The 25,120-nt window shown below is 36.2% G+C and overlaps 1 protein-coding gene across 2 annotated transcripts in view; it reads left to right on the forward strand.

The window, feature by feature from the left end:
- The window catches only part of Atl2 (atlastin GTPase 2), a 42,809-nt gene extending 17,958 nt beyond the window's left edge, over positions 1-24,851 (forward strand). The window contains exons 2-13 of one of the 2 annotated variants that reach the window (XM_027426030.2): positions 248-492; positions 7,985-8,119; positions 8,363-8,467; positions 11,946-11,996; positions 12,379-12,435; positions 13,736-13,828; positions 16,115-16,253; positions 17,358-17,485; positions 19,026-19,082; positions 20,129-20,200; positions 20,821-21,252; positions 23,638-24,851. In XM_027426030.2, the coding sequence (XP_027281831.1) occupies positions 248-492; positions 7,985-8,119; positions 8,363-8,467; positions 11,946-11,996; positions 12,379-12,435; positions 13,736-13,828; positions 16,115-16,253; positions 17,358-17,485; positions 19,026-19,082; positions 20,129-20,200; positions 20,821-21,252; positions 23,638-23,757 (1,634 nt within the window). In that variant the 3' untranslated portion in view covers positions 23,758-24,851. Of the gene's footprint in view, positions 1-247; positions 493-7,984; positions 8,120-8,362; positions 8,468-11,945; positions 11,997-12,378; positions 12,436-13,735; positions 13,829-16,114; positions 16,254-17,357; positions 17,486-19,025; positions 19,083-20,128; positions 20,201-20,820; positions 21,253-23,151; positions 23,471-23,637 lie in introns of those variants that run through there. The other variant, XM_027426031.2, reaches the window with a different exon arrangement.
- The last annotated feature ends 269 nt before the right edge of the window (positions 24,852-25,120 follow it).

Genomic DNA, 25,120 nt, shown 5'->3' on the forward strand with positions numbered 1-25,120 from the left:
TGATTGATAGTATTTGCCCTGTTATAGAAGGATTGGAAAGTCCAAAGGAGCTTGAATGTTATACATATACATATACATATACATATACATATACATATACATATACATATACACATATGTAAAACTGTTCTCAAACATTCTACAGAGAGAGTATTTCAAATTTTGCTTTAGGTCAGACCCTTAAGGAAAAGTTGGTAATGTTGGGATTAAAGTAATGTTTTTTGTTTTTTTTTTTTTTAAATTCTAGGTGAGGATTTTGAAGATGATGACCTAGTAAACTCAGATGAGGTTATGAAGAAACCATGCCCAGTGCAGATTGTTCTTGCTCATGAAGATGACCATAACTTTGAGCTTGATGAAGAGGCCTTGGAGCAGATACTACTACAGGAGCACATACGGGATCTTAACATAGTCGTGGTCTCTGTGGCAGGAGCTTTTCGTAAAGGGAAATCATTTCTCCTGGACTTTATGCTTAGATATATGTATAACAAGGTGAATAGCGTCTTTTAAATTGACCCCAACAAATACTAAAAATTGCCAACCAACATAAAAGAAGAAAAGACAGAGGCCGAAATTGTATTTTTAATTTCTAGCTATGTCCAAAATATCTGAGTATACCCTGAAAGATCACTGAGGTGTTGTGCACTTCCTGCCTTTGTTATTTCTTTACATATTTTCCTTTTTGGCCATGAACAGTAAGTGCAGAAGATGATTAGAGACCTTTGTACAAGTATATCCGTAGTCTTCAGATTGTTACTTGTAGTGAGTAAATTCAGCTCTTCAGAGTGGCTTCCATGTTGTCTGAGCCCCATCTCTTCCTGTAAATCAAATATACTGTAATATTATAGTTTTTGTGTGTTTGTTTGTTTTGAAGAGTATGTCATGCTGTTTCTTGAATGTTGCTATATTCGTGGCTGATCTTTCCGTAAGAGGCCTTCCTTTGCTTCTGAGGCTCTTATGTACCTTTCCCTACTTTGATGGTTCAGGTATTTTTATTAATAGCGCTCTTGTTTGTTTTTAGCTAGTTCACTCTAGGAAAGGTGCTTTTTAAAATTATGAATCACTAGCTTCTACCAAAAATGTTTTTAGTAGACATGGTTTAATAGGTGCATTTCCCTCCTCTACACCTTCTCACTTTTAGACAGTATGAGAGTTTTATTTTTTTCCTCCCTGCCTTTGACTTTTTTTCTTAAGAAAATGGATGTAATGATTCACTTTAAATCAGAATGCTTGTTTAATAGCTAAAAGTTGAGCAGAGGGAAGGGGAATTGGATAGGAAGCAAGAAGAGAAGGTATTGTGAAATTCTGGAGTAGGGCATTAAGATGGAGTTGCTTTGCAGGGAAAAGCTACATTCAGAAGCTACATGAAGACACTAGAAATAGCACTTAGCTGAATTATGCAATTATCTAAACACCTGTCTGACTGCTTATTGTTCTAGTTCATCTGTCTTGAATAAGAGAGAAGCTAAACATTGGTTTTTCCTGGAACCATTGCAGTAAATTATTTTCATAGGAATCTCTTAAATGTACCTTAGTATCAAGATTGTAGTTCATATTAGTGAACAGTATTTTATGTGTTTAGCCAATTAAAAAAGTTGTTATATTTTAAAGTTTTCCACTTAAGGCTTATTTCTGAAGTACTGACATATATGAGTAATGCCATAGTCCTATCTTGTTTTGTTTTGTTTTAACTCTGTTCATTTCAAGGCAATAAAGATCTTCTTATTTTGAGGTTCTCTAATTCCTTAAATTAACTTTTTGTTTTTTTCAAGACAGGATTTCTATGTGTGCTTTGGAACCTATCCTGGAACTTGCTCTGTAGACCTGCTCTGGCCTCAAACTCACAGAGATCCGCTTGCCTCTGCCTCCTGTGTGCTGGGATTAAAGGCATGCACCACCAACGCCTGGCTTAAATTAACTTTTTTTTAAAATAGTATACCTCTTTGAGCTGTGAACTTCAAATACCTTTGATTCTAAATAGGTCAGAGGTAGTAAGTGGAGTGAGGGGAAGACTTAGATAACTTGTCTAGAAATAATAAAAACTTACACCCCACACAACATATCTGCATCTCTGGGTAATCAGTGACTGTCTAGAGGGAGAGACAGCTCTCATATATTCTGTGTTCAGAACCACAGGAGTGAGCTCCCCCTTTACTGCAGGAGGGTCTGTAGAAGGTTTGCATACCTACTCAGTGGCTAGCTTCTAAGTTGAACTGGCTTTCTTAACTGTCAGTTGGAATGTTTCATATATAATGGAATGCCTGATAGTAGTCACCTTATTTTGTTAATCAGAGATTGATTACACTAGGCAGTGTCTTATTTTTTTATTTTGTTGATAACATACTGATTTTAGTTGTGGGTCATGCTTTTCCTAGGGAATGTAGGTAAACGAGACATGACTGTCACTTTAATGTGTAGTGAGTTATAGAAGAAGAATTAAATTATGCAACCAGAGACAGAATTGGTGGTGGTAATGGGAAATGGTTAATTTTTTCCCCTTTCAAAAAATATGTGTAGAATTTTAATTTTTCCCTATTAATGGTTCAGATAAATATGTATTCCTTAAAATTTAAGTATGACTTACAAGCTGAAAGATACATAAATGTACAGTGTACAGCTTGACAAAACTTTGTACATGTATGTATGCTTTCACAACCACCATCCCAAAGTAACTACTGTTCTGAACCTCTTCCTATCTGTTCCTTTCTGGTTTCGAACTCTAGTGAAGGAAGTCATCCTGTGGATAAGTTAGGTGCATTCATACATATGCACGCAGCGTTTGTGATGTTTCACAACATGATTAAAATGTATTTTGCTTACTTATTAATCTGTTAATGGAGATTTGCAATCACCTTAATAATTTTTAGTCTGCTGCTTGTATGAATCACCTTCTTTGAAAATGAAGTAAGTTATCTTAGTGTTAGTTTCTCTCCTCTCCCCCAAATACAAACTAAGGAGATTAGATGCTGATGTTAAGTGGCCTCTGGGCCATGTTCTTCCCTTCCGTCTCTGAGATTTTGATTTTGGAACTGGAATTAATTTTCCAGCCTTCCATATGTTTTGTTATGCATTGCTGAAGTTATAGAAGTTAGGAATGGATGAAATAGAGAAGCTTACAAAACATTGTTGGATGTCCTTAGTAAAGTGTTGTCAGTGCTCTTTTGATTTGAAATTATGACTTGTTGGAAAATATTCTTTCATTGTAGCATTTGAAATATTCTTCTGTCTTTAAACTTCAGAATGTATTTATTGCCTTTTTGGGTAATATAAAAAAAATTATGGGACCCTTGTCATATAGTATTTTAACTTTGGATATCTGAAAGCCAGGTGTGAAATTTCAGAGATTTCGGGTTTTAGTGTGAAGTTTTTGTTAATCTAGCTGGAAGGAGGCCGCTGTGTAATGCTCTCTAGCTGTGGGCTATATGCTTTAATTTTCTTGGCTCTCTTCCATTGTCTTGGGTTTCCTTAAAACTCTACTTTTTGTTTGAAGAGTGTTTTTTCATTTTACTGTTTCCTCTGTGGTTTAGAAGCTCTTTAATTTTACACAATCCTAGTCATCTGTCCTTGGTATTCTTTCCTATCATTAGGATTTTTATGATGACTACATTGAGTCTGATGATTATTTTGAATTTTGCTATCTTATGCTAATCTCTGAGCAGGATCTTTCTGTCTCCTAATGTCATCTTCAATTTCTTTCTTCAGTGTTTACAAGTTTTTATTGTAGAGGTATTTTACTTCTTTGGTTAGATTTATTAATTTTTTTTAAGCTATTGTCTTTCTGATTGTTTCTCCGCATATTTGTCATTGTGTGAAAAGCTGCTTATGTTGATTTTGCATCAGGCTATTTTATTGAAGGTATTCATCAATACTAAGAGTTTCCTGGTAGTCTTCAGGGTCTTTTAAGTACAAAAGCATATTGTCTACAAGTGGGAATGACTTGATTTCTTCCTTTTCATCTGTGACCCTTTCTCTTACAGATTAAGCTTACTGCTCAAGGGCTGTATTGAATAAGAAAGGAGGTAGGGGGCACTTGTCCAATTTTGATTTTAGAAGAAATGCTTTACTTTTCCCCTAATTTAGTATAATTTGGCTACAGGTTTGTTTTATGTGTGGGCTTTATTACATAGGAGTTTTTCTTTCTATTTCTAGGTTCTTTGAGGCTCTTATGAGCGGATGTAGGCCCTTGTCAAAGGCCTTTTTGGTACCTTTTGAAATGATGATGATGACTGGCTATGACCTTTATTAATTTGATTTTCATTTTATTTATTTAAAATTTTTTGAGATAGGGTCTTGCTATGTACCCCAGCCTGGCCTTGAATGTTCATTGATTCTCCTATTCCAGTTCCTAAAGGCTGTGATTAGAGTGCTGTGTCCTTCGCTTCTTATCCCCTAGTTCCACTCCTTAACCCTAGACAAGAGGATAGAGGGGGCTAAAAATGGCTAATTGTACCTTCCCAGTTCCACATAAATCTCTGCTAGGTTAGTTTGCCCATAAGGGCAGGTCTCTGTCACAAGGACTGTTCTGGGTATATGTAATTAAAAACAATCATTTTCCCTCTAGTGAATTAAAAAAATTTTTTTTTTCTTCTTCTTCCAACTGTACCTTGAGAACTTTGGAGTTCTGTGAGCAAAGCCTACAAGTATGGGGTCTGCCTCTCGACTTCCGTAATTCAGTATAGTTCTGTTCCTGCTAGGGAACTCAGCTGTGGGCAGTTCTTGGTCTCTTGTTTTTGGGGTGGTATTTTGCTTGTGAACTCAGTTTTTTGTTCAAGGAAAAAGTTGTAATTTTGAGTTTGACCTTTTTTCTTGTAAGGATTTGTAAAGACTTTGGCTTTTACAAATGAGGCTGAAACTAAAAGTCCATTGCAAGATGGAAGTCAAATCCCCATGTCCGACATCAACTCAGTAACTGGGACTCTTTCCCCTTTCCATTCTAGCAGCCCTTGGGATGCTTTTTCTCTTTTCTATTGTCTTTTTTTTTTTTTTTTTTTTAAGCAGTACCCATAGCATAAAATCTACTGTGTTAACCATTTTCAAGTGAACAGTTCAGTGGCATTAAGCTCAATCACATTGTTTGTAGCAGTTGCCATCTTTCTAGTTTTCAGCTTAGAAACTCTGAAGTATTAACCCATTTCCTTGTCTTATAGGCTCTGGAAGCCAGTGTTTCGTTTGTTCATTCTTTCCATCTGCCTCTGCCTCCCGAGTGCTGAGAGTGCTCTCAAGGCATGCGCCACTACTGCCAGGCCAATTTTTGTTGTCTTTTGAAATTTAATTTTTAACTGTCTTTGTCCTTATTTCTAGGAATAGAACAATTGTTAGTGCTTCCTTGTAAGCCAGGCAGAATGAAGCAAAACTTCAGCTTTCATGAGTGTACATTCTCATATAGGAAAGAGACATAGAAACAGATCATGTATTGAATAAAAACAGATTCTCTGAGAACAATCTTCTAACTTATCTGTGTAGGTTAGACATTGGAAAAAAGAACCTATCCAATACCAGATACTTACTTTGACATTGTGGGAGAATGAACAGTAGTTTCTTAAATAATTTTATTCTTCCACAGTGCCAAAAAGTTTTTGAGTGTAGGCAGGAAAAGTATGTATAGAGAAGCTAAACAGTATATATGTAGGGTTTGTCTGATCATAGTGGTGTGTTAGAGACAGGAAAGTGTATATATTGTTTGTGTTGGGATCTATGGAATATTGGTAGCAGAGTTTGGAAAAGTGAAAGATGTTTTGTTAGGCAGCAAATCTCCAGATGGCCCTACAGGTAGTGAGTAAGCCATAGATAGCTTTTCAGAAGGTAGAGACATTTCTTGTGAAAATAAGTGACATGGACAAAGTGATTCAGAGGGTCCAACTTAGAATATCTGAACTATAGAGTAGGGCCAGACCACGTTTGTCTAGGGGCATCATTCAGTTTCTAACCCTGTAAAGGGAGCTTTGTGAATCTTACAGTGTGTAACATTGGCAGCCTATTGGGAGTGGAACTTTTTAGAATAGTAAATTCCAAGCTCCAGGCTGTGTTTTGACATAGATGATGTTTAGGTTGCTGTGTTTGTCTACCTTGTATGTGCCTTCATAAATTACATCATCCCTCATTGATCTTGTCTTAAATATATCTCCACCCCTAACTTGGGTCATGTAATCTGTTTTGGATTAGAGATTCAAATTTATTAGAAATATTTCTAAACGGGGTGATAATGGTGCACGCCATTAATCCCAGCACTTGAGAAGCAGGAGAATCTCTGGATTCGAGGCCAGCCTGGTTTACAGAACTAGTTCCAGGAAAACCAGGGTTACACAGAGAAACCCTGTCTCAAAAAAAAAAAAAAAAAAAAAAAAAAAAAGATTTCTGAAACAAAGATTTTCTTTGAGATGCTTTAAATAAAGGATATGTAGACTTTAAAATGTAGGCATCTTGACATATGGCAGAGTTGGTCATTTACATCACATAGTTAACATTCTCAACATATTACATTGTGGTATACTGTGTTTATAATATTTATTTAGGGTGGAGGATATTGAACCTAGGCAAGGCCTTTAGTATAGAGGCAAGTGCTCTCTCATTGGACTATACCCCAGTTCCATACTATGTAATTACAGTAGTCGTGGGCCTGTAACTTGAGTTAAAAGATATTACCCACTAACCCACCCACACTGACACCCCCTACACCTCCCCTGTCCCCCTACACCCGTATCTCCCAAACACACTGGTGATAAGGATCAAATCCAGGGCCTTAGGCTTATTAGGCAGATGTTCAACTATTAAGCTAAATTTCCAACCCCCAGAGATTTTATTACAGAAAAATTCTCAAACATACCTCAAAATAAAAGAGAATAATATTATGAGCCCAAATGACCTGTAGACACTGATGGTGGTGTTTTAGCTATTTCCTTTGTGTGTGTGTTTCCTGGACAGTTTTAAAGCAGTTGCCAGGAAGGCACACCCTTTCATCATGGATATTTAGGCATCTAATAGATAAAGACTCAATGCTAATTTCCTTGCACACAAAATGTCTTTCTGCTGTTTTTCCTGTTGTTTTCTTTCCTTTCTTTTAAATTATAGTTTGTGTTTGCCTGTTTGTTTTCTAAAGAGAGAAAGAAGGTGTGGAATCAGATGGGTAGGGAGGTGGAGAAGATCTGGGAGATTTGGAGAGGAGAAACTATAATCAGAATATAGTGTATGGAAAAATATTTTAAATAAAAGAAAGATGTTTATGCCTATTTAACACTATCTTATAGGGAGAATAATTTGGGTTCAGATACCACTTTGTTTCATAAAAAGGCTTCCCTGCCCCCCCCCAACCAGATTGCTAGAATCAGCTTAAAAATAAATCTTTTTTTGTTTGTTTGTTTTGTTTTGTTTTTTGAGACAGGGTTTCTCTGTGTAGCTTTGGAGCCTATCCTGGCACTCGCTCTGTAGACCAGGCTGGCCTCAAACTCACAGAGATTCGCCTCCCTCTGTCTCCTGAGTGCTGGGGTCAAAGGCTCGAGCCACCAACACCCGACTTTTGGTTATTTTTAAAGGACAATCCTAGCAGTGTGAAGTGTTTTGTATATACTATTCTAGGAGAGGGCTACTGTTTTTATATCCTGCTATCTGGAACTTGGTTTTACTGTTTTGTACAACAAGATAATAAAAAAAAAACTAGTTCTTGTATTTTTATGATCTGTAAACACAGAAGAGCTTCTCCAAAGGTGGTGTGTGTGTGTGTGTGTGTGTGTGTGTGTGTGTGTGTGTGTGTGTGTGTGTGTGTGTGTGTGTGTGTGTGTGTGTGTAATCCCACTCAGCTAGAAGTCCAGAGTGGAAGCTCGGAACCCTGATTGGAGGAGACTAGGGTTCTGCACAGGATTCAACTGTTTGAGTGATGCTAGACAGGGTGTTTTATCTTTTTCCTCTGTAAAATGTGGAATGGGTGACTTAAAGATTTCAGGTCCTAATTTTGTTGTTGTTGTTTTACATTTATCCTTGATTTTAACAGGATTCTCAAAGTTGGATTGGTGGAAACAACGAGCCATTAACTGGTTTTACATGGAGAGGCGGTTGTGAAAGAGAAACAACAGGCATACAAGTTTGGAATGAAGTGTTTGTGATTGACAGACCTAATGGAACGAAAGTAAAATTCTACTTATACTTGATATTTTCTTTATTTTTTTTCATGAGCAAATTTCTGGTATTAAATTTTAAAACACCACAAAACTACTAATGTCAGGTACTTCAGTAATTAGTGTGTTAAAATGTATAAAATATACTTTATTTGATTTAATTACTGTTTTGAACTTTATTATTTAATGTATAATTTTTTTAAGGCACTTTTGGTGATTGTTTTACTAAGTATTTTAAACTTACAAATTCCTAGGTGGCTGTGCTGCTAATGGATACCCAGGGTGCCTTTGATAGCCAGTCAACCATTAAAGACTGTGCAACAGTGTTTGCTCTGAGCACTATGACCAGCTCTGTCCAGGTGAGAGTGTGTGCTGTGATAAATAAGTTCATTCAATCCTACCTGTGCAAATCCTACCAAAAGCAAAATGCTTTTGATCAAAGAAAAGTGGGTGAGAAGTTAGAGAGAGCTGGTTATACTCTTTATTAGTTATTTACATTGCTGTGTGTGCTTTTCTGGATCATGGTGTAGAATTAAATACTTCAAATAGAAAGGGTGAAGTGAGTCACCTGTGTTTTATTTTTTATCATCATAGAACAATTTTTTAATTAGTTCTTTGGCAATTTCAGTGTATTTTGATCAATTTACTCCCTTCTCCCAACTCTTCCCAGATCCTCCCCACCTCCCAACCGTGTCTTCATTTTAAAAAATGAACAAACCATTGCACCCAGTTTGTGCGGCTGGTGTATTGGGTATGTGTCGATCCACTGCAGCTTGACTTCTGGCAGAGGCCACACCCTTAAAGAGAGCTGCCTCTCCCTTCTCCCAGTGCTGTGAATTGTCAGTAGCCCTTTACCTGAGGTGGGACTTTCTGCCTAGTCCGCTCTCCGTGCTGGGATTCTGTCTGGTTTGAGCTTGTATAGTTCTCTTTTTGATGGAAAAGTTCTCTCTTGGTCTCCATGGGCACTTAGTGTGCATATGGTATATGTACTTACATTAAAAAATAAATCGTGAGAGGAAAAGTTATTGGATAATATTTGTCATTAAAATCAGTCATATGATTTCTTAACAAAAACCAAAAAGAACAAAACAAAACAAAACACCAAATAATTAAATAGCAACCTAGCTTTCTATTTGGTATCTTTGACAGTTCTTGATTATTTGAACTAAAGGAAATAAAAATATAAGAATATTTTTTTTTTTTAAATTTAGGTTTTTTGAGATAGGGTTTCTTTGTGTAGCCCTGGCTGTTCTGGAACTCACTTTGTATACCAGGCTGGCCTTGAACTCAGAGATATTCCTGCTTCTGTCTCCTGAGTGCTGGGATCAAAGGTGTGTGCCACCACTGCCTATCAAGAATTAATATTTAATTTAGAAACCCAAGTGATAATTAGAAATTTATAGCATTGGTTTGGTGTAGAAAGGGATACTGTCCCATGTATCACCCACACTCTAATTGTACAGGTTCTCTTTTCTTAACTAAGTTATCTCTGTATAATCTAGAGTGTTAAGTTGACATGCATCATTTTCATTCCTTGTCTTTTTTGGGATCATTTGTGGTTGATAACTCCATGGCTCGAATATTAATGATGGAAGTATGGTTTCTTAAATCCTGCTGGTGATAGTGTATCAGGAAGGATATCTGAATATGATAAGATTGTCCTTAGTAGTGGTAGTTCATAGGCAAAACTGTCAGAACATCTTAAAACTTCTGTGATGATTTCTAGTAATGTCTGAAACATAAGCAGTCTCATTTAGTTCCTTTCCTCCTTTTCCATAACTTGAAGCACCTGAGTGGGAAGAAGACTAGGTATCTGTGTGCAAAAAGAGAGTTTTTTTTCAGCCTAGTTCCTGTTACAGCCAAGGATCTCTGTCGCCACTCATTAAGCCATACTCTTGAGGACCTTCAGAAATCTTTAGTTTTTGTTCTTTTTTCTCTGCCAAATAGCATGACAGTAGATCCTGAGAGGTGGCAGAAATCATCTTTTTCTAGTTGCATTTCACATTTTAGCCCCTCATTTTAGTTAGCTAATGCTAAGGCTTGCCTTTCTGAAATTATAATGAAGGAGCTCTCTATCCTAAACTTTGTTGCTATCCTTTGTTATATAACTTTTTGATGACAGGAGATTTGGTTTTGGACAATTTAGACGACTCACGTATTTTCTTGAGTATAAAATGAGGATTTTACTTATCCTGCCTATCTCATATGTAGTTGTATATTAAAATAGATGAAATCTAAATGAGATAATGCATATAATAATAAGATATATATATTCTTTTGTGAGGGGGATGGTAATGGGGATTAAATTTGTGGTGTCATGTTTACCAGCAAATGCTCTCCCACTGAGCTACATTCCAGCCCTCAGTATTACTTTTTACAGACCTTGGAAATGTTTTCTTCCTTAAATAAATTGTGGCTTCCAGGCATGGTGGTACACTTCTGTAACCCCTCAGCACTTGGTGAGCTTAGTTAGGGTGTGAGCTACATAACAAGAGCTAGTAAGAGGCCATCCTGGGCTACATAGCAAGAGATGAAAACATTTTTTTTTCTTTTGGGATGGTAGACAGATGACACATTGATCTTGTTTACTTTTTCAACAGATTCTTAGGATTTACTGAGCACAAGACTCTCTCTCTCTCTCTCTCTCTCTATATATATATATATATATATAAAGACCCAATGATCTAAGATAACAAGTGCCAATCTTAGTTCTTATAGTCTACCCCTTACAGAAAAGGATCTACACTTGTGTTCTAAAAAGGTTAGGTCCACATGAATAAGAATAAATTGGTTATGTTGTTAGCTTTTTATATTTTAGATACCTTGTTGGGATTAACCAGTGACTAAGCATCCCCTTTTGGTGTTTACTCTTGACTGCTCAAGTTTACCTAGATTATCACCTATATGTTGTTAGAACAAATTGTTCTTTCTGGAATGGCTGCATTTACTGATGCTGAGTTCTGTCATGAAAGGACTGGACCCAGCAAACCCTCTCCAATTTGTCCTCTCTGAGAACAGAGTGCAGCCGCTGTTAGTTCTGCTCTGTGCCTTGGGAAGCCTCCAGAAAATTCTCAAAAAGGACAATGGTGCCACCTACTGTTCCTTTTACTAGTTTCTATGACCTGGTAAAAATTGCATGTTTCTTAGACTCATCAATTCAAGTAAAAAGAGACCATGCCGTGTGTGAGGATGCATGCCAATAATTGCAGCACTCTGAAATCTTAGCACATGGGAGACAAAGGCAGGAGAATTATAAAAGTTTGAGGTCAGTCTGGGCTAAGTAGGGAAATCCTTTTTAAAAATGTAAAACAGAACCAAACAACCAAAAACTCAGAACCTATTGAATGAATATATATATTCTGTACCTAGAAGAAATATATTTTTCTAAAAATTTTGCCTCTCTTATTCACCAACTTAGATAATGAGTGAAATAATCTTGATCACCCTCCCACTCCCTTCACTCCCGAACTCACTGTGTAGCTCAGGGTGGCCTTTGACTCCATCTGATTCTTCTGCCCCTATCTCCCAAATGTTGGAATTTCAGGAGTGCATCCTCACAGCTGGTTTCAGCTTGTCTTTTTAAAATGACAATGACAAAACATTGAAGAGACCAAGAAAGAGGAAAAGAAAGAACTTAATACACTTAGGCCCTGAGTATATATACACATGAATTTACTGCTTCCTTTTTAATAAGAAGTGCTTTCCATATGTCACTGGCTAAAATAGTGGCTAAATGAATAATTTGTGCTGAGGTCTAAAATAACCTTCCAATTTAGAAGGGATTTTTTTTTTACTCATTACAGCATTGATAAAAACAGAAAAATTTTATTTTAACAGGTATATAATTTATCCCAGAATATTCAAGAAGATGATCTTCAACACTTACAAGTATGTCTTAGATACTCTGGTTTCTCTTCAGATCATATAAATCTTTCGTCTTTTGCAAATATGTCTTAGAGAATATATGCCAAAGTATTAAAGCCTAATTCTTTCTTTGTTGTAAATTCATGTTTAGAAGTCTATAATATTTTGAATTTTATATAGCTTTAAATGTTTTGTGTGTTGGTTGCTCAACTAGAGGGCATTTCTGATATACTTGATTCATTAGCCAATAAAATACCTGATTTTCAGATAAGAATAAAGACTGACATCTACTACTAGACTAATACAGATAGTTTTGTTGACATCTACTACTTTGATGAAGACAGTGTTATAAATGACTTCTTTTAGGCTCCTCGGCAGCATTGTTTTAAATAACTTGGTTTGATAGTTATTTACAGAGTATGGAAGACTTGCAATGGAAGAGATCTACCAGAAGCCATTTCAGGTAAGTGTTTTAACACTTTAAAAACCTACTATGAGAAGCTTCAAGCCCCAAGGACATTACAAACTCATTTCACACTAGAGTCAAAAGGAACTACTGGCATATCATCATCAGCTTACTAATAGTTAAAGCCCAACAGGATAGGAAACAAAAAGAATGACTAGATTAGTTTGCAATACTTAACACCCGGTGAAGGGTGCTTCTTTTAATTGGATGCTATTTAGTTCCAGAACTTAAGACAGTAGAGAATTTAAGACAGTATGCCAGATTTATTTTATACCAGGTAATAAACTGTTAGAAACTTTTATAGGTTTCCTTTTTTTTTTTTTTTTTTTTTTTTTTTTTGTGATGTACTACAAGTTGAAGTTAGTCTCCCCTCTATTCTTCATTTCATATGGAAAAGTTTGGTTGGTTTATTTTTTTGAAATAGCTAATTTGCAAGCTGCTATCCATACTGTGGACTGCAGTGCATGGGAAAGAATGATTACTGAGGTTGCCTGTTGGTGGGTAGGGTTCTTCCTGTGTTGTGGCTTTGATAGTGATTATAATATTAGTGGGTTTATGTTAATTTTGTCTCATTTTTATCTGACACTTCTGTTTTAAGCAATCACTTTTATGAAACTATTGGACAGATCATGGCTTCCTTTTGTATATATGGGTTAAATATACTATATTTGGATTATACCAATATTTCTAATCTAGAATAATTTATCCACCTAGGAGACATATGCAAGCTTCTGGGGATATTTTTGATTGTCATAGTTTTTGAGGGGAGGGTAATGCTACTGGCATGTAATGTAGAGGAAGAAATACTTTACTGTAATGCAAAAGGCAGTCATGTACAAGTAATTATCTGGGTCAAATTGTTAGTGCCAAGAAATTAAACCTTGTATGGATAAAACATTTGTGAAAATGGTCTCTTTAAAACCAAATATATAACCAATGTAGAATTAGTCATCTAGTAGTAGTTGTTGTGGTTATACAGGTTGATTTAAAATTATGTACCTATTGTTCATGTTTGGCTTTGGGTATTAGGTTCTCAAGGAGATGATTGGTTGGTACAAGGGTTGGGAAGTTGCTTTAGGTGGGCCACTGATTATAACTATGATGAGTGTGTGCTAATCATTTGGTTATTGTAACCATTTTTGCTTTGAAATTTTTGGTGCTGGGGATTGGTCCCAGGACCTCAAGAATGTGTTCTACCCACTGGGCTACTCACTATTAAGGTTATTTGTGGAAGGAAGTTTTCAGTAAACAGAATTTTGTAAGAAGTGATTTGTATTTTTTTTTTTTCTGTATGTAGACATTAATGTTTTTGATTCGAGATTGGAGTTATCCTTATGAACATTCGTATGGTTTGGAAGGTGGAAAACAATTCCTTGAAAAGAGATTACAGGTAAGCCCCATTTCCTGGAGAAGAAAGCATATGCCTCAGGTCAGGCAAAGGGGTGGACTTCCTGGACTGCCCTGACACTACCAGTTACTGTCATGGGAATAAATGAATTGTCCCAGCATAGTCAAATGTTGCCATGTAAGTGGTGAACATTTGCCAAAGAAGATACTCTTAAGTAAAAATTAAGGAACAATTATTCCTCTCAAGAGTGAACTACCTACTCGTAAAAATTCAAAGACTGATAATTTGAAGGAGACTATTATTATATTATTATTATTGTGTGTGTGCCTATAGTGTGTGTCTTGGTGTGTCACTGAGGTCATCAGGCTTGCATGACAACCAGTTTATCTGCTAAACCATCTAGGCCTTTTTTTTTTTTTTTTTAAAGAATCCAGATATCCTCATTCCTATGCAGTATGTTTCACAAAAGCATTCCTGGAAAATGACACTATGAACAAGATCATGACCCTTTATCCCTAAAGGCACTTTCCTGTGAGAATACTCAGATATTTCCAGACTCCAGAAGACAGTGGAGAGAAGTCCTTTTATTATGTGCTTATTATGATAAAATAAAAATTATCATTTTACTATGTGTAATAAAATGATAAATATTTTATTATTATGATCCTTTATTGGGAGATTTTTGTCTGTGGCATGGTATATTTCATTTTTCAGCTGCATTCAAACAGAAGAAAGCAACACATAACATATTAGTTCTACTAACTAAACTCTGAGTAATTCAAAGACAAAGTCTTAAAGGTATTGCAGTGATACATCTAGTCACAAAATTGCTCATATTTTAATTGTGCAGCTTGCTGAGTTTGTAAAATGAGCACAGATGTGTAACTTGTGTCAGAAGTACCCATTCCATAAGCTTCCCCTCCCCCAAATCTCTTAACAAGTTTTGTTTTTATACTTCATATGAAATACAAAAAGGCTGCCAGAGATCTGCCTGCCTCTGCCTCCCCAGTGCTGGTATTAAAGGTTTGCATCACCATGCCTGGCTCAGAATGTATTCTTTTGTGTCTTGTTTGTTCAATATTTTGTTCCTGAGAATAAACTATATTGTTACCTATCGTTTTATTAGTTCATTCTTGTTACTATAGAGTATTATGCTGGTAACAACTGTCCTTTGTCCTGTTGATGGAGATTTAGGTAGTTTCCAGGTTTTGGTTATGACCAGTGAGTGCATGTTTCATTAGAATGGCCTTCTAGTAGAATATTTGGGAGAATGCATGAATTAGTTAATATCTAAGCATGCAGACAGAGTGGTGGTGTACACTTCTAAGCATTAAGGAGGAAGAGGCAGGTAGATTATTTATGTGTTCAAGGTCAGCTTGGTCTATGTAGAAGGTTACAGACCAGCCAGGGTTACATAGTAGACCCTGTCTAAAAAAACCTCCAAATGTAGATATGACATTGATTATTTCATTTATTTATTGATTTATTTATTGTTTAGAGCTTTGTTTTAATGGTGGAAGGAGAGAACAATTCTGGAATGTTGACGTCTGTATGTGTGCCTTAGCATGCACATGCCCTCCCCTTCCCTATATGCAGGCGCACACACAAAATAAAAACATGTAATAGAAATTTTTCAAAAGGATGTTCTTAAAGAAAATACTTAGCAGTCTCGTCTCAAAGATCCAGTGACTGGCATAAATAATAGATAATTATGTAGAGAAAGCACTGAATTCTTATTCTAAGTTTGTTTGGACTGCACTGGAGCTCTTTTTAAAAAATTAGGTGTCAATGTGTATGTCTGTGTCAGTGTGTGCACGTGAGTGCAGTGCTCTTGGAGGCCAGAAGTGGGGAGGCCTGGGGGGAGGGGGGGACCAAACTAGCTCTCTGCAATAGCAGTGTGTGCTTTTGACCACTGAGCCCCTACCCTGGAGCTTTTTGACTGTACTTTATGTTTTGCTCAGTTGCTATCTTTTAATATTAGGAAAATTCATATTTTGCTTTTTTGGCTTCAGTTCGTTTAGTGTTATTTTGACATAAGCACTTTAAAGGCAAATCCTTTATTAATTTCTAAGTCATAATCATAACTTGCTATTCAAGTATTAGATATTATAATTGTTTGTATGTTTTGGAACATCAGACAGCTTTGTCTAAGAAAAATGCCTTTCAAGTTGATAAAAGTGACCAGAAATAAACTTTTAGTAGTAGCAAACAAAATCTCCCCTCTAAAGTAGCCTGAGTGTATGTATATGGGTATGTATGTATGTGTGTCCTTTTTAAAATTAAAAAAGAAAAATCTCTTTATACTACACTCTTTTTTTCTTCTTTCAGGTAAAACAAAACCAGCATGAGGAACTACAGAATGTCAGGAAGCACATTCACAATTGTTTCTCAAATCTGGGTTGCTTCCTTTTACCACATCCTGGTCTTAAAGTTGCGACAAATCCTAGTTTTGATGGACGACTGAAAGGTGGGGATTCCCATACACGCTAAAAGTATCTATTACTGATTAGCAGTTTTATTATATTTTGTTTTTATTTCTGACATTATAATGTGATTACAACATTTATCCCTTCCCTCTCCTCTTTCAAACCCTCCATTTTCCCTCCTTGCTCTCTTTAAAATTCATCTCTTCTTTTTCTCATTAATTGTTGTTGTTGTTGGTTTGTGTGTGTGTGTGTATGTGTATGTATATGTATATGTATATGTATATGTATATGTATATGTTTATGTATAGTGTTAACTCATGTGTGTGTTTTCAGGGTTGACCATTTGGTATGGGATAACCACTTGGTTTGCTCCTCCTTGGGAAAGACTAGTTCACCTACTCTCAGCATTCCTTAGTTGCCTGTAAATGTTTCCTTAAATTTTCTATTTTAGTGATAACTGTGATTTCTATGTTCTCGCTTTGGTTCTAGCCTACCTTGGGTTGCTTTGCCACCCTTTCAGCTTAGTGATTAACCCAGTTTATAATGTGGTCTTGCTGAGAACTCATGTCTTGAAGCTTCTGGAGGCTGAGAGCATTTCATAGCTTCCTCTGATTGTGGTCTGCTAAAAAAAAGTCTCTCTGTCTTACTGAATTGATGAGCGCACCAGGTGTGTGTGTGTGTGAGAGAGAGAGAGAGAGAGAGAGAGAGAGAGAGAGGGACAGGGAGAGGGAGAGGGAGAGGGAGAGAGATTGAGATTTCAGTATCCTAAGTGTGATGGCAAAGGGGTTGAGATTGATATTATTTACACTATAGCTAGAAAAACAGTCTAATATGGAAATTTAATACCGTATCCTGTATGATTTGTTCTTTTTGAAAAAGATACTTTAGTTACTGTAGAATTTTTTTGAAAGTCCACCATTTGAGATGGAAGAATTATGGGGAAATGGGAAAATAGAGTAATAGCTTTTTTTTCTCTGTAGGAGACATGGCATATTTAGATGAACTTTTTTTTTTTTTTAGAAAAGAGGAATACTTAAGTAATAGATGCTATGTACTCTTCATAAACAAAATTTCATGATTCTATCAGTGGGAACTTGTGTTTTTGGGCTAATATGTAATATGTTGGCTAATTTCATTTCTATTAGATATCGATGAAGAATTTAAACGGGAGCTTCAAAATCTGGTTCCATTACTGCTTGCTCCTGAAAATCTGGTTGAGAAAGAGATAAGTGGATCTAAAGTCACTTGTAGAGATCTTGTAGAGTATTTTAAGGTAGGTGAACTCTTAGCTAAATGGCTCTGTCTAAAAAAGAAATGTAGTTAACTTTTAAAACATCTTCATGTATAAGAAATTTACTTTCAAGCAAAAAAACGTGTATTTTTCTGCCTTGAATCCATTATATCAACCTTAAAGTTACAGCAGAGTCTGGAGAGATGGTTTAGTTGTTAAGAGTACTTCCATAATCATGAGGACCAGAGTTCACATCCTAGACACCATGGGCATCTCACATGTTTGTGGTGAGCTTCGAGAGGGCGGAGAGAGTAAGATGGATAGGACTTATTGGCTACCAGCTCACTGAGAAAATATGAGCCCCAAGTTTAGAGCAAGACCATGAATCAGAGGAATGTTGGGGTATGAGAAGATAACATGTAACTCCTGGTCTCTGCATATTAGCAAAGTTGTGTGTGTATACATCCAGACCCAGGAGCACATAAACACTCACAGATAGAAGTGGGTGCACATGGCACATACAAAAGTAAACAGGTGAATCTTTTTCCGTTTAGTGATACTCTGTTCTCAGAACTGTCTTTCCTTTTCTGCATCTCTGATGTGGAGAAGAGAGCCATTTTTCAGATTATAACACAGCTCTGGTATTTTGAGTGATACCTAGAAGTGGCTGCATGATTCTGTATCTCAAATTCTCACAGAAATCCTCCCTGATAGCTCTGAGAATTAGTAAGAGTAGCTAAAAGTGTCTATATTGGTTTGTGAATCCAAATAAGCTACTTGTGGGTATTTTTTCCGGTTAGAACAAGTTGATTATACAAAATTGTATTAATAATAGTTGTAGGTAGATGGGTGGGAAATACAGCTAGTGAAGTTAATGTATTTTGCTTACCTGTAGATACGTATCATTTTCATGCAATCATTGTTTAATTATGAAATAAGTTGGAGTCAGTAGAAAGTTGAGATGAAGACTCCTGTTTGAATGTCATAAACTTGTCCTCCTTACTTTTTCCTTCTCTTCTGTTTTGAGAATTTTATACTTGTGTATAATGTCATTGATTAAATTGGTACTCCATTCCCTCGCTACAACTCATCCCCTAGCCCCACCCCCCACTTTTCTCTTGAAACTTTTTTTTTTTTAAACCAGAGTCTATTTCTTATGCTTTGACCACAAATTAGGATTTCTTTTTCCTTTGAGTTAAAATACTTAAAGTAAAATAATGTATTAAAATAAATAAGTAAAATGTATTAAAATAAATAAATAAAAATGTATTAAAATAAAATAAGTAAAAAACGTATTTTTTTGAAACATTGACAGTAGGAAAGATTTCATTTTTATAAAATGGATGACATTTTAACATACAAAACTCTTAAATATGAAGTACAACTTTAGACAAGTTGAAATATTTCTGTAGAGTTTTTATTTGGCAACATTCTTATGTGATAATATTCAGAACAAGATTAACTTTGTTCTAAGGCCTAGAGCTTCATTTTGGCGGGGTGAACTATTATGTTTAATATGTCTTTGGGGACATAGTATAAAATTGCATTTTATACCAATACAGTGAATCTTTTATCTTTATAGGCATACATTAAAATATATCAAGGAGAAGAACTACCACATCCAAAGTCTATGCTTCAGGTAAGAGTAAGGAAGTGTGGGGGTGATGTGGTTGTATATGTTTAAGGGAGAATTAAAACCATGGCTTCAGAGGGATATAGAAAAGTGGAGGGACATAAGCTTTATTGCATATAAATAAATAATTATATGTACTTAAGATAGCGCATGAACTCTCATGGTTTGTATAAGGTTTTTGTTTGTTTTGTAACTGCAAATGGTAGACCCAGATCATGTATTGACTATTAGAAATGTGAGCCTTGCTACTTTATCTTCAGATACTGAAAGTATAAAAAAATTCTCTTGCACAGGTGCTTTAATATAGGCCCCTCTGAACTGAATGCTTTTGCCCTGAGTCTTTGGTGAAAGGTTATTGCTTGATCTAAGAATTAATTTCATTTGCTAGTCATGAGCTATCTTCTAGTGCAGATAGACTTTCTCTGTGTGTGTTCTTTTGGGGGGGGCACTTTTTTTTTTGTTTTTTTTGTTTTTTTTTTTGTTTTTGGAGATGGTTTCTCTGTGGCTTTGGAGCCTATCCTGGCACTCACTCTTATAGACCAGGCTGGGCTCGAACTCAGATCCATCTGCCTCTGCCTTCCAAGTGCTGGGATTAAAGGCGTGTGCCACTACCGCCCGGCCCCTCTTCAGTTTTATAGGGGGTTAATCCAGTATTTATATTAAAGCTCATGCAAGAAAAAACAACACAGCTTTGTGTGTTTAAAAATAACTCATGTGAGTCTGGTTGTTCATACATGGAATTTTTGATTCCCAGGGACTCAGCACATTTTGGAATTGTGTCTTTTTATCTCTGTCCATTTCCTGAGTGCCCGTGATATATATTGGCTATAAACCTGTTTTAGCACAAATCCTCTCAGAGCGAAATTAGACAGGAAGTCCTATCCTGTGTCATATCCTTTATACTGATACACACTTCCAAAGGAAAGTAAAACTAGAGGTTGATATTTTTCTGTTCATTTTCAGAAATATTTGTTGTTAATAGGAATTTATAGCCATACTTTTGTAGGTACTTTTCCCCCTACAATAGTGGTGTATTTAATTTTATCTTTTAGGCAACAGCTGAGGCTAATAACCTTGCTGCAGTAGCAGGAGCAAGAGACATCTACTGTAAAAGTATGGAGCAGGTTTGTAACTAACGTTAAGCTTTATGCTAGATAAGAGTAGAAGATGTTTTATATTTAAAGTAATTGAACTAATTTGTACTCCTTACATATTATCATGCTACATTATCCTATAATTGTCTTTTTGTGAACTCTGCTGGAATAAACTATTAGAAAGTAAGTCACATGGCTAGCTAGTGTGCAGGATCCATGAGCTCCACTGCTGTGTTTTCTGACTTTTAATTCAGAATGCTACTGTTAGCCCATGATGGGAGTAACATTAGCTTAAGACCAGTAGCAGTTTCTGCTCTAAGCTCAGTCTTAAAATACTGTGTTACATGTTCTTTAATCTGGTCTCCTGCTAGTAATCTGTTGTGCTGCTTTGGTTTACTAGTGGATAAACAGAAGTCAGAGGGCAGTGTAAACGCTGTGTGGTCAGTTTTGGTGGTTTAGCCACGTTTGAAAGGCTACTTGATTGATGCAGTTAAACATAAAAGAATAGGATTTGGTTACTTATTAGTTATGCTCAAGTTTAAAACTGAGTCGTCTAGGTGGTTTAATTTTATGAGACTAAAATCTAGGCACAGGGGATGCCTTTCAAGTATTACTTCTAGCTTGTAATCATTTTAATTTGGCTTGTACAGGTATGTGGTGGTGATAAGCCTTACATTGCACCTTCAGATTTGGAGCGAAAACACCTGGATCTCAAAGAAGTGGCACTTAAACAGTTTCGTTCTGTGAAAAAAATGGGTGGAGATGAATTCTGCCGTCGGTATCAGGACCAGCTTGAAGCTGAAATTGAAGAAACCTATGCAAATTTTATAAAGCACAACGATGGCAAAAATATCTTCTATGCTGCTCGTACCCCTGCCACACTGTTTGCAGTTATGTTTGCTATGTATATAATCTCAGGACTAACTGGCTTCATAGGCCTAAACTCTATAGCCGTTTTATGTAACCTTGTCATGGGGCTAGCACTGACGTCCCTTTGTACGTGGGCATATGTTAAGTACTCTGGGGAGTTCAGAGAAATTGGAACAATGATTGATCAGATTGCTGAAACACTCTGGGAACAGGTTGGTATCTATTTTTTGTGTTTGCAGTGACTAATCTCACTTTTGTCTGATTTCCACTCCTACATCCTACCTTATTTGTACACCTACTTTTCCTTTACCTGAGGAATGCCAAGAGGATGGGCTTTCTTTTGTTGATTTTGTTTTAAATTTAGAATCTAATTTAGTTAAAAATTTCTCTATTCATGATTATAGTTTACTTTGATTACCTTCAATCTCTCATATTTTTGGTTGATTCTTAATTATAAGTCTGATTATGCCAGACAGTGGGTAGGGCTAGATTTACTAATAATATTTTTCTTTGAGAAAAGAAAATACCATCAGTGAGCAATTTTAAAGGTAAGGAAAAGAAGTTTGGAAGTACAGTCAGTGCTTTGGGGAGAAAAATGAAATTTCTTCTAACTAGTATCAACAGGAAACAATATAGGAGAATATTGGATGTTAGGTCTTCGTGTCTTCTGTGAAGATGGTGGCAATTTATTGCAGTACTCCAGGAATGATCCCACAGATTCTCCAGAGAGAGAGTGAACAGAGCAGAGCACCACAGACAGAGGTCAGCTTTAGTAGTAGTCTCTCACATAAACCACTGAGAGAGCTCTTGCCCAGCAGTTATCTGTTAAGGAAAGCTCTTTTATATTTTTTCACCTGGTTGCTTGAGTATAGGTAATTTGTGGTTGTTATTAAAATCATCCCCATTAAGTACCCAGACATCATCTCATCATGCTGAGGAGCAGAATGAAAGCCCAGACTATTACTGATAAGCAGTAGGAGAGGTGTTCTCATATTGTTTCTGTGTCAGTGACGTACTGGGCTAGGATGTGCAGGTCATGTTTGTTCAGCTTTCTGTTCAAAGACCGAAGAAGTCCACCATTTTTTTCTGAAGAAAGGTGATTAGGTATTAACTTTTCTTATAATAATATCATTATGACTGTGTAAAACCATGGTTTCTCAACCTCCCTAATGCTGCAGTTCTTTAACACAGTTCCTCATGTTGTGCTGACCCCTAACCATAAACTTACTTTCATTACTACTTCATAACTGTAATTTTGCTACTGTTACAAATAGAAAATGTAAATATTTTTGGACATAGAAGTTTTCAATGGGTGTTATGACCCACAGGTTGAGAACCACTGATATAAACTAACCCATTCTGTTAATTTGGACTTTTCTCTTTCAGAAATTACTCTTATATATTAAAATCTCCTTTGGAGTTTGTGTTTCAACATTTTGTTAAATTCAAATTTTCACCTCTTAAAATCAATCTTACTGCTATGTTATCTTTTGATATTTTCTAATAGAAGATGGATTAAGAATTAATCATCACTGGTTTTTTGTTTTTTGTTTTGTTTTTTGGTTTTTCGAGGCAGAGTTTCTCTGTGGCTTTGGAGGCTGTCCTGGAACTAGCTCTTCTAGACCAAGCTGGTCTCGAACTCACAGAGATCCACCTGCCTCTTCCTCCCAAGTGCTGGGACTAAAGGCGTGGCCACCACCGCCCGGCAATCATCACTGCTTTAAAAATACTTTCAATTTTTGAACCAGTACTATTCTACTACCTGGATTTCAGTAATTCTGCAGGAGCTTTTGAAACGCTTTCTGTTAACATTGATTCTAGGATTTTAGAGGTGCTGTTTTTATAGAACAGTTTCACAGGCGTCTCGGGTATCTAAAGTTATTTTCAGTGTAGTAGAGTGAGGTAAGAGCCACCGTCAGGGACCCCAGTCAGAGAAGACTTGCACTGTGTCCAGCAGGCCTTGTCTAAAATGTCTTTGCATTTCTCTTTTCCTTTGCTTCAGAGGAGTCCCAGGAAGGTGAGAAATCTACAGAGTCTGAAATTCTCTAGTCTTTAACTCTAGCTTCAAGGCACTCTGAGTCACTTTCCTAACACATCACTCCGTGTTTTAGGTGTTTTCCAAACTGTTTGAAGTTACTAGACGTCGAATGGTTCATCGTGCTCTTTCATCAGCACAGCGACAGAGACTGTCATCCAACAATAACAAGAAGAAAAATTAGACAGTATTTTTAACTCTTTTCTCTATCTGAAGTGTTCACACTTATACATGTAGGACAATAAGACCGTCTGGGCCGGTCTGCATAAATGCTGTATACATACCAGATTTGATGCTGCATATAGGGTATGGATTGCACATCCATCTCATAGGATTTGTAAATGGTTTGAGTAAGAGGAAAGTAATTTTGTTGCATTATAAAATGTCTAACTGCATTGTTTGTTGCATCATAACTTTTTTTGGGGGGAGAAGCATCCTTTTATTTCTCACCTTCCTGGTTGTTTTTGTCATTGATTTGAATTGAATTTTTTATATCTGTTTTTATATGTACTCTTTTTTTACCTCATGTTTTTGTTTGTTTTGCACATTTCTCATACCACAGGTATTGAAGCCCCTGGGTGATAATTTGATGGAGGAAAACATAAGGCAGTCTGTAACAAACTCTATCAAAGCAGGCCTGACTGACCAGGTGTCTCATCATGCCCGATTAAAGACAGACTGACAGTTCATCTCCTCATGGACTCCACTCTCCCTTTTTCATGCTTGCTGTACAATGAGAACTCAAATAAAAATAAACCAAAGTTTACAATCAACTGTAGAGGTAGTTTAGTGTAACTGGCTTCCCAGATGGCTGCCACAGAGTGTGAACATTGTTTGTTGGTTTCCAGCCTTCTTCTAATGTCCTTAGCCCTGGAGATGGCTGAGGAGCATTAGTTTATCATGCACACTTGTGCCATGTTTAACTCTTTTCTTTCTTTTTACTGAGTCTAATGCTAGTGAAAGTTGTCTTATGTAAAAGGATATTTCAGGGAAATATTTTAAGAAATCTATTTAGAGTCTCTTTAATATAGTGTCCCATTGAAATTTTAATTTTTAGAGAATTTATGAATCACTGTATCAAGAATCAGATCAGAATGACAATGAAGCCTTTATTGAGCCACAACATTAAAAGTGTATATTGCTTTACCGCCTTCCATTCCAGTATTACATAAATGCATGTATCAGAAACGTCACAGAAACCACATGATAACTCTTAGAGCTGAGAAGGTAATTCTGAGGTGTACATTTGTCTTGCCTTTTGAAATTTGTAAACCTGCCCTGAAAGGAGATGCATATCTGGGAAACCTAACTGTCTTTTTGCAGTTTAGCCTTCATGTACATAAAATATGCCGTTAATTTTATTGGGGGAGAAATTCCATCCAAAAATGTTGCCTACAGCTATGAGTTAAGAGTGTCTGTACAGTGTGTAGCTTTTATTTTCTAAAAATCACAGGTAGGGCATGTATATGAATTATAAATATATAAATACAATTTTGTATTAAAAGTTTTGTAGTTTATGGCAAAATCTGGTTCTGTGGTAGGCTAATAAGTACAGTCCCTGTGAAAGGAATGTTTGTGGCTCATGTCAGTGTGTGAATGCATAGACAATTTGAAGTTTTGATATATTTGTGATATTTATCTTCCTTGAACACTGCAATCTCACCCCAAGGGAATTCAATGGGAATGTTTTATTGTGACTTGTCCTCTGTTGCATTTTAAAGTTATTTCCTGTAATTTATTTTGAGTACATAATTAAAAATTTGTTGTATATATGAAGTGAAACTTGTGATTCTTTTAAAGGAATTCCTGAAGTCTGTATCTCACCATATAACTCGTATTTGTTCATGCTGAAAAGAGTGTGGGTTAGGGTGCACCCAAGTTAGAGCTCAAGGCATTGTACTCCAAAGCTAAGTTACCTTTCTGTGTCTATATATGTGTAAGGAGGATTTGTGAGAGCCTATCTGGGATTGGTTAATTTTTCTTTTTCTTCTTGCCCATCTCTGTACCTGTCCCCATCGTGTGTGTGTGTGTGTGTGTGTGTGTGT

Source organism: Cricetulus griseus, chromosome 7 (assembly GCF_003668045.3).
Source record: "Cricetulus griseus strain 17A/GY chromosome 7, alternate assembly CriGri-PICRH-1.0, whole genome shotgun sequence".
Classification (NCBI taxonomy): Eukaryota; Metazoa; Chordata; class Mammalia; order Rodentia; family Cricetidae; genus Cricetulus; species Cricetulus griseus.